The 10,350-nt window shown below is 35.7% G+C and overlaps 1 protein-coding gene across 2 annotated transcripts in view; it reads left to right on the plus strand.

Annotated features, from left to right (window-relative positions):
- cdk16 (cyclin dependent kinase 16) overlaps nucleotides 1-1,993 on the plus strand; it is an 82,877-nt gene extending 80,884 nt beyond the window's left edge. For both annotated transcript variants that reach the window (XM_056464052.1, XM_056464053.1), the window contains one exon: nucleotides 1,272-1,993. In XM_056464052.1, coding sequence (XP_056320027.1) covers nucleotides 1,272-1,309 — 38 coding nt within the window. In that variant the 3' untranslated portion in view covers nucleotides 1,310-1,993. The remainder of the gene's footprint in view (nucleotides 1-1,271) is intronic.
- The last annotated feature ends 8,357 nt before the right edge of the window (nucleotides 1,994-10,350 follow it).

Raw genomic sequence — 10,350 nt, forward strand, 5'->3', positions numbered from 1 at the left:
TTTCTGAGAGAATCTTGGGCCCATGTGGGTTCCAATTGGTCTTTATCAGTATTTGTGATGATTGGGATGCAGTTCAACAGATGATTCATCTGAAAAATCGACCTTCTGCCACTTTTCCAAATGATCAACTAAAAGTCAAGCTATTATTTGTTGCTCTTACATCTAGGATCAATGACAAGACTTTGGTCAGGTAGTGTACAGTCCATGTACAGGCGATGTAGTGAATGGCTTTTGAAAATTCAACTTTATATCAATAATATAAACATCTAAAACTTACATTTTAAAGTATAAAACTGCTGTTTTAAATTGTAATTACTCATAATAATCAAATATTAGAATACAGGCTCACTTGATCATAGCATTTACAGTTCATTATAAGATTATTAGTTTATTCATTCTTTAGTAAATCATGAAATAGACTTCAGTCTGTCTGCTGTGTTTGCTAACAGTAAAAGTGTAAGGAGACATAAATCTGAGACATAAAGTGCACTTTTCTGCAGCGAGTTTTAACATTGAATTAGCGATGAGTTGGCGTCAAATCAAATTCCAGACTATTACATAAAGCCCAAGTGTAAATAAAGTCTAGAATAAACTCTAGCTTGCTGAGCGAACACCCGTCTTCCCTCACTAAATAAGAAAACAGCCCAGGCTTCTCTAGAGCTTTAACTGAGCATGTTTGGGTGGCTGTGTGTTTGGGTGCTTGTTGATGTGTGTTTGGGTTTGGTAAGCATCACCTACTCTCATGCCCAGTTCTTTAAATGAAGTGAGCGCTGCTTTTCTCTCTCTCTTTCTGTCCCTATTGTGACCCTTTATACCCTCTGATGGCCCTTACGAGTGATTGTGAATTTTGTTTTGAAGGGATAGTTTACCCAAAAATGAAAATTCTGTCATTATTTACTCACATTTCACTTGTTTCAAACCGGTTTGACTTTGTTTCTTCTGTTGGACCCAAATGAAGATATTATAATATAAGTTATAATAAAGTTGAGATGCTCACGGTGACCAGAGTTCAATTGCTGGCTTTAGGTCCTATGACGATTCTTTCTCTCTCTCTATTCTCAATGTTTTCCTGTCTGTATCATCTTTTGCGTTCAACAGAACAATGAAACTCATAAAGGTTTGAAATCACTTAAGGGAGAGGAAATAGTAAATTTTACATTTTTGGGTGAACTATGCCCTTAACCGTGTGCAATGTTGCATGCACAGTTAGAGCCAACTGAGCGCTGTCTGTTTGCATCACCTAATCATCCTCTTTTTTTTCTTTTCTCCAGTCAACAGCATATCTCAGCGGCAGAGTCTGCTCTTCTGAGGGCACGTGGGGCGACTCAGGATGGGGGAAGACGGAAGAGAAATAAACGGGGGAGGACGCTGTCGTGAAGATGAAGGGATATCAGTTTTTATTTCTCCATCTGAGTCATTCGCTAGTCCTGTGGCATTATGTGTTTAGAAGGGGGTCACTGTAGTTGTTTACACGGAGAGGACGTCCATTTTTGTGTATTTGTTTTCTTCGTTTCAAATGATAATGCACTCGCCCTTCCCTGTGCACATTACAAACACGTTCTTCCCGCTTGCCGTGACGTGCTTGCGTCAATCCAGCCGCTGTAAATCAACCAATCAGACGCCGAATGTTATCGGATGGCATCTACGTCATCTTTTGGCCGCAACAAATTGGTTTTATTTGCAATATTTCTCAATTGTTATGTCATAAGAAGGCCAGTTTATGAAGGAACGAGCCTTGAATGCTGTTCATATTCAACGAGAAGCCAAGTCGCTCTAGTCTTCCAGAAAAGAATCCCTTGTTTTTAGTGTCATCCGCCCTCCCATCCAAAGATGAACATTTAGTACTATGCTAGCACAATGGATCCATCAATCATAATCTGTGTTTTCATCAAAACATTGACGGCATGCTTGTATGTCATGTAATCATTTCACTTTTAAGTTGTGGTTCACATGTTTTTTTGTCATGCAATACAGTTTGATAATCTAGAAAACAGTTTCACCAAAGACCCCCATGCCGTCTTTTTTTCCCCTATTTGTTGGATTGGTATTGAGCTTCCATCATTGTGTTTCCCTCAATCAGCTTACACTGTGTTAAGGATGATTCGTTTGTGCAATGCATTGAGAGAAAAGCCTTTCCTAGTTGAAGCCTTGTTGATAATTCTTCCATTATTCCAGCTCCGTATTGCTGTCTGGTTGAAAACGGAGCTGGATTTTATGTTGGTTCAGTCAGGTCGACGAGGACTCATAATGGGATGCCCGGGCGATTGCGGAGAGACTTGTAAAGGGTTCAGGTTTCTGTCACTCTGCAAAACATTTGAGTGCGGTGGATAATGTTCTGCATCTCAGCCTGGTTGTTCATACTTCACAAGTTTTGAAGCGCATTGGTGTCGCGTAACACACCGCAGTTTCAAAACGCCACTTTTCCCGGCCATGTACAAATCAGGGCATTGCTGCACAATTACACCATCCCACAAATGTGATTATTGGGGGAATTTTTTTGGGGGGGGGTGTTGAGGTGATATTTTACCCTGAAACTATAAGAGTGAAATGTTTTTTTTTTTTTTTTTGCATAGTAACATTATTTTTAATTAAAAATTAATGCATAATTTCTTTCTCCTGCCATGTGAAAATTGTGCATATATACAGTGCGTTTCTTTCTATCTATCTATCTATCTATCTATCTATCTATCTATCTATCTATCTATCTATCTATCTATCTATCTATCTATCTGTCTATCTGTCTGTCTGTCTGTCTGTCTGTCTGTCTGTCTGTCTGTCTATCTATCTGTCTATATATATATATATATATATATATATATATATATATATATATATATATATATATATATACACACACACACACACACACAAACATATATACACACAGACATATATATACACACGTATATACAACAGTTCTGTCTGGTTCTCGATTCTGATTGGCTGATAGCTGTAAGATATTAAAGTATTATCAGACTCATACAGCCTCTTCACCCTTGTGTTTTACTCTGCTCACACGAAGGCAAGCAGATTGATAAACTGACTACAGTTTGACAAATATTGCAGCTGTTGGACAACATAAAGTACTTTTAAGGCTTTTTAGGCGAGAATGTAGTTGTTTAGATTGCAACTATGCCATTTATTTATAAGGATAGTGCCTATTTTAAATATTCATAATTTCGTAGATTCAGCGCATTGCCAGCCATTAGTTTGTCATATTGAGCAGAGCAACGATTAGTCCTTAGGGGAGAAAACCAGCATTTTATCAGCGAACGTTTCAAACTACAGCTAATCAAATCATTATTAAACTGGTAAGTGTCATTCTAGATAGATCTCTCTCTTTTGTATGTTGTAGTGCTGTAATTATACCATAGTAAACTGGTAGTGTTTGCTTTGCTTTGGCTTTTTCAGGGTTGATTATTGTGAAATCCTGATTGCAACAGAGAAATGCTGCAAGATATCTCTGTAGACTGATAGCATTTCATGCTGTTCAGCTATATAATCTTAAAATGTCAGCAAAATCACCCGTGTTATCATCACTTTAGACATTATGCTAGAGAATCATTCAAATTAGCTCTAAAGTGACATTGGTGAATTGGCAGCGGGTTTTTGAGACTGTTTGATTTTCTTTTTTATATACACGATTATGCCGTCAAACTGTTGTATAAACGCAATATCACACTCGTAGCAGTGCGATATAGTTGTATATCATCAACATTTGAAGTGGATCATCACCTATCATCAAAGTTGTCCTTAAATTATTGAACAACATCCATTCTTATCTTAGGACAGTTTTGTAAAACAGATTCACTTCGAACGTTGACTACTGTGTATTGAGAAACACAGAAACTTCCTGGAACATACTGGAAGTAAAACATCCAAACACATTGTCGAAAAATTATGCTAAAAATCTCTTTAAAACTGCAAATTCAAAATTATGGAGAAAAAAAAACCTGCAAACAACAATTGTTTTTATTTAAAATGTAATTTCCTCTTTGTTTTCCAGGGTGAAATATTACTAGATTTTTTTTTTTTTTTTTGCAAGATTCTCTGCATTAGATCTGAACGAAGAGACGATTAAGACTTGTTTTCCGTTTCCAAGGCTGTTACTAAATATTTTATTAAATGAATAGTTTTAAAAATATAATAATTCAAGCAATCCCAAAACGTTTGGTCTGGTGATAGATTGTGACTTCCCTTCCTCCCTGTTGGAGATGACCTGTGAATACCTGTGCTGCGCATTATATATATAACATTATATATATATATATAAACGCTCTCGATGAGGGAACGCAGACTTGCATGGCAGTGCTGTATAGTTGAAGACTGTGGTACTTTGTAAATAGCCTTAGAATGTTTTTTGCTGATCAGAAGTGTGGAGAGTGCAATGAGAAGATCCTCCTAACAATGTACAATTTTTAAAGCAAAGAAGAATATCAGTTTTGTTATACTTATCATTGATGACATTGTTCATTGTGTTTGCTTTGTTTTTTTAATAAGATTTAGTGACCAGATGTTACTACCATAGGAGACTCATGTGGTGTAGATATTTGGTTTTGATGTTTGTTAGTTCATAAGGATGAAAACGGCTCATTTAATTTAAAGCTTTCATCTGGATTGCGGATGGATTACGGTGAAAGGGCTTCAATGGATAAATGGCAACTGTTTCATTACTGCGCAATAATTGAGCTTTCACGCAATAATTTTTTTCTAAACCCTTCCCTTGGATTTGACAAATGGTTCAATAATAATTTTGGCTTATAATGTATTATCCTAAAAAGCGAATGTCATGCAAAAAAGTTGTTAAATTAGCCATTTTATGTGGATTTTGTGAGGTTTTGATATGATTGAAGGTGAAATGCTTTTATACATGGAAACAATTTGAGCCGATATAGACTTCAGTATGTTTCTTTTGTACAATTCAACCTTTTTGAACGGGCATTTTATTATTTTGCTACATGAAACTTGATCATTGATCAGTACAGTATTAATTTCTTTAGCTTTTTTTAAATTAGCAATTGTAAACACCCAAAGTTTCAGGATTTTCAGCCATTTTCTGCTCTTCTCCCGTTGGCTTTTGTCCATATGAAAGGAGCGAGATGAGTCTGCTGTTCTATAAAGCGGTTTAGAGAAAAACATTAAGCAATACTCACTGTTAATGTACATTTCACATCTCATAGATATCTAATGCAGGAAATCCTCTCAGATGGCCAGAGTATATTTTCTGATTGACAGTAAGTAAATAATTATGCATACTGTATATGAGTGCTCACTTCTTCTGTTTAAATCTAGGGATATTAACCATCGATAATTATTGTTCAACTTTTGTTGCGATGTTGAAAATCCCCTTTCTTTGTTGAGTTCCTGCAATTGCAGTAGTCACTCAAGGATCTGTGGTTCAGAAATGGAAAATAATTACACAAATATGACTGACTGTTATTTCATGTTGCTTAAATGAACTCATTTCCAAGCGTCTCTGTAAATGATGAAGCAGGAAGAAATACATAGCGCTGTAAAACATTCAGGGGGAGCAGAACAAATGTGAATATTATTTGCTGGCAATATAATCAATGTCCCAAACTCGCATTTCGTTTTGTTGTAATTTTTGCTTCATTTATCTCCTCATTTTTATAAACAATCTGGTAACTGATATTTCCACGTAATAATACTCATGTAAGTTAAGTTTGCGTGTTCATTATACTATAAATAATTCCCAATATGTACCTAAAACTTAATGCACACATAATGCTGACATAACTTAAGTCAGTCACTGTAATCAAGTCATTGTCAGCTTGTGGTTTTTAATTGGAAAATGTCAACTTATATAACCGTTCAAGAGGAATAGTTCATCCAAAAATGAACATTTCTTCATTGTTTAGTAAAATTGAAGTGAGTTTTAGGGAATATATACTGATGAATGTTGGAAAAAAGCAGACATTGACACCCATAATCCGCTTAAGTGTGACTTCATGCGAAGCGGCTTCCATGTCCAAGTGCTCTAGCTGTATGGGGAGACTCAACAGATGGTTATAATAAACGTTTACAAAATGCTGTAACACTTTCAATCGCAAAATATATGTCCATGCGTAATATTCGATGACCAGAACGTGATTATTTTTTAATAAATTGTTCAAATATTATTGTCTGTGTTGCAGCATTCCAGAGACTGTCCTGTTCACTACCTGACCAAAGTCTTGTTGCTGATCTCAGTTGTAAGAGCAACAAATAATAGCTTGACTTATAGTTGAACATTTGAAAAAGTGGCAGAAGGTTGATTTTTCTGATGAATCATCTGTTGAACTGCATCCCAATCATCACAAATACTGATAAAGACCTATTGGAACCCACATGAACCCAAGATTCTCAGAGAAATCAGTCAAGTTTGGTGAGGAAAAATCATGGTTTGGGGTTACAGTCAGTATGGGAGCGTGCGAGAGATCTGCAGAGTGGATAGCAACATCAACAGCCTGAGTTATCAAGACATTTGTGCTGCCCATTACATGAAAAACCACAGGAGAGGGCAAATTCTTCAGCAGGATAGCGCTCCTTCTCATACTTCAGCCTCCACATCAAAGTTCCTGAAAGCAAAGAAGGTCAAGGTGCTCCAGGATTGGCCAGCCCAGTCACCAGACATGAACATTATTGAGCATGTCTGGGGTAAGATAGAGGAGGCATTGAAGACTAATCCAAAGAACTCTGGGAGTCCTGCAAGAACGCTTTCGTTGCCATTCAGATGACTTTATTAATAAGTGATTTGAGTCATTGCAGAGATGTATGGATGCAGTCCTCCAAGCTCATGGGAGTCATACACAATATTAACTCTTTTTCCACTGCAGCATGACTTTATATTCTATACTGTACATTATTTCTGTTAAGTGACAAGACTTTTGTCTAAGCAAAGTCGGAACTTACTGTCCTAATTAATTCATTAAAATCAAGACATGATCATATTATATTCTGGTAAAATAAGCGTAATCTAGAGGCCTTTGCCTTTCATATAAGCCACTTCTGATACCAAATGATCAACTAGAAGTCAAGTTATTATTTGTTGTTCCTAAAACCTGGATAGGCCACAAGACTTTTGTCAGGTAGTGTACAGCATAATTTTATATAAAATTCACTTTACTGTGTGATACGACTAAAAAGTGGTCATAAACGAATATTTTCTCAATCCAACTGAGTAGTGGCTTGGACCTGGAAACATTATTTCATAGGTCATGACTTAAGCAGATAGAAGCAGAAAATAAATTTTAAAAATACTTTTTTTTTTTTTTTGCATAAATGTAATAACTGAGATTAAAGTACTTTTCAAAAGCACATTAACAAACATTTTATTCAATATAAATCTTTTCCAGCGTTTGCATCAAAAATTATGTGATTTTAACAGATCATGTGATGATAAAAATGTGCGATAGGACGACTTTAATGAAGAAACCAGCGACGCGAGCACATTATAAAGCATCTGAAATGTTGTTTTGGTCATCTTAAAATCCCATCAAAGCGATTCAATTTTATTGCCTCCAGAACTGTCTTGAGCGTCTGCACTCCCGAAGAGTGATCATTGCATTTCATCTTCATCTTCTGAGGCACTAGTATTTATAGGACAAGAAAAAGGCCCACAGTGGCTCCTCCTACTGCAGCAAACTCAATTTTCCTTTATGATATTTGGCTCTAGTTGATCAAGAACTGACGATTTTGTTTTCTTTGACTCATTGGATGGAAACGCTGCTTTATGCACAAATGTTTTATGAGATATTCCAGTTTTGCACATAAGTTTAATTTGCTTCTTTGGATGGAAACATAGCTACTAACTGTTTTTCCATCCAACATTCTTCAGTATATGTTCCTTTGTGTTCTCAGAAACTCAAACAGGTTTTGAACAAGTGGAGGATGTGAGTAAATCATTTTTAGGTGAACTGTCCCTTTAATTGCACTTATATTCCACTACTTAAAATGGCTTACCGCTTCCCCTGCTATTAGTGGGATTTTCATGTTTTTTTTTTTACTATCCTGGCTTTCATTACAATATTGCTCAAACCATTTGCAATATTTTCAAAATGTTGATCAAATATGATGGCATTTCTATTAACTGATGTGCATTTTCTCTTTTTCGTGATATGTCTACAAATAAACACACAGCCATATAATATATAAAGTATGATCATGTCACAAATATGCCAGGTGTAAAAACCAAACAACTGACCATCAGACATTCAACAGCATATAAACGCTTGTAAAACTGAAAGATACTGGATCATATGTGGATCCCGTTTCCCCAAAGAGGTATGACTTCAAGCTTTGAGAGTTTAAATAGACCTCCTCAATGCATTTTTTAATTATTGTTATTAATCTGATAAAAAACTAAAATTTCTCAGCTTATTTTCACATTTATTTTTGGTGCACACACATTGAAATGAATGCATGGAACTAGAGTAAAACAGTATTTTTGGTTCTTGAGGCTATTATACGCTGGCTGAGAGAGCTTAACGTGCTGCAAACCCTCACAACGCAAACACATTTTTAAAGAATGTGCTGCATTTTCACACAACACAAACGCATAAATAAAACTTGCTGCATTTTGTCACAACGCAAACAAATTGATAAAACGTTGCATTCTCACAACGCAAAGAGTTTTCGAAAACACGCTGCATTTTCTCACAACGCAAACAATTTACAAAAACATGCTGCATTTTCTCACGACGCAAACAAATTTTAAAAACGCGCTGCATTTTCTCACAACGCAAACAAAAAAGTAAAACTCGCTGCATTTTCTCACAATGCAAACAATTTACGAAAACACGCTGCAGTTTTTCACAACGCAAAAAAATTAAGAAAATACGCTGCATTTTCTCACAACGCAAACAATTTATGAAAACACGCTGCAGTTTCTCACAACACAAACAAATTACGAAAATACGGTGCATTTTCTCACAACGCAAACAATTTACGAAAACACGCTGCAGTTTCTCACAACGCAAACAATTTATGAAAACACGCTGCAGTTTCTCACAACGCAAAAAAATTACGAAAATACGGTGCATTTTCTCACAACGCAAACAATTTACAAAAACACGCTACAGTTTCTCACAACGCAAACAATTTACCAAAACATGCTGCATTTTGTCACAACGCAAACAATTTACAAAAACATGCTGCATTTTCTCACAACGCAAACAAATTTTTAAAAGCTTACTGCATTTTCTAACAAAGCAAACAAATAAATAAAACTCGCTGCATTTTCCCACAACGCAAACAATTTACAAAAACACGCTGTATTTTCTCACAACGTAAACAAATTAATAAAACGCGATGCATTTTCCCACAATGCAAACAATTTACAAAAACACGCTGCTTTTTCTCACAACGTAAACAAATTAATGAAACTTGCTGCATTTTCTAACAACACAAGCAATTTACGAAAATGCACTGCATTTTCTCACACCGTAAACTAATTAATAAAACGCGCTGCATTTTCCCACTACGCAAACTTATTAATACAACTCGCTGTATTTTCTCACAACACACACAAATTAATAAAACGCGGTGCATTTTCCCACAACGCAAACTACTTAATACAACTCGCTGTATTTTCTCACAACGCACACAATTTACGAAAATGCGCTGCGTTTTCTCACAACACTTTCAAATAGCATGACGGAAATGTAATTTGTTTGTGTTGTGAGAAAATGCAGCGCGTTTTCTTAAATTGTTTGCGTTGGGAGAAAATGCAGCACGCTTTATTAATTTGTTTGCTTTGTTAGGATTTGCAGCAAGTGTGCTGTCAAATGGATGAAGATCTTCTCTTAATTGGCTGGCGGTTTTTATAATTGCGTGTGGTTTCTTAAATTGCAGCACATTAATCTCTCTCAGCCACCGTACCATTAAAATTGTGTGAAAATAATCAAAAATGCTGGTAGGGAAAGAGTTCATATTGACTAGATTTATGCTTGCGTTTTTTGTATTCAGGCATTGAATGAGCAAATCCATGAAGAATTGGTTTCGGATCAACTTTAAAATGTGCCTTTCAGAAATGAAATAATGTGGTTTGTATTGTGAACTCATTTGATGAAGTCAATTAACCAAGAGAAACGGCACCAAACCGGCTCGACTATTAAATATGACCCCCTTTTTTTTACAAAACCTAAAGCTTTAGTTGGATGAATGATTTATATTTTTAACAGTGTTATCCGTGACCGAAGTCATCTATTTATAATTATATATACAAACACAAGACTCACAGATGAACACCAAACAAATTTCATTTCATATCATATAAATCACTCCATAATTCATCAACGATATTTTCGTGACATTTGCATCTGAAAGGGGATTTTAAACTTGATCGGTGTT

Source organism: Danio aesculapii, chromosome 8 (genome assembly GCF_903798145.1).
Source record: "Danio aesculapii chromosome 8, fDanAes4.1, whole genome shotgun sequence".
In the NCBI taxonomy this organism is placed as follows: domain Eukaryota; kingdom Metazoa; phylum Chordata; class Actinopteri; order Cypriniformes; family Danionidae; genus Danio; species Danio aesculapii.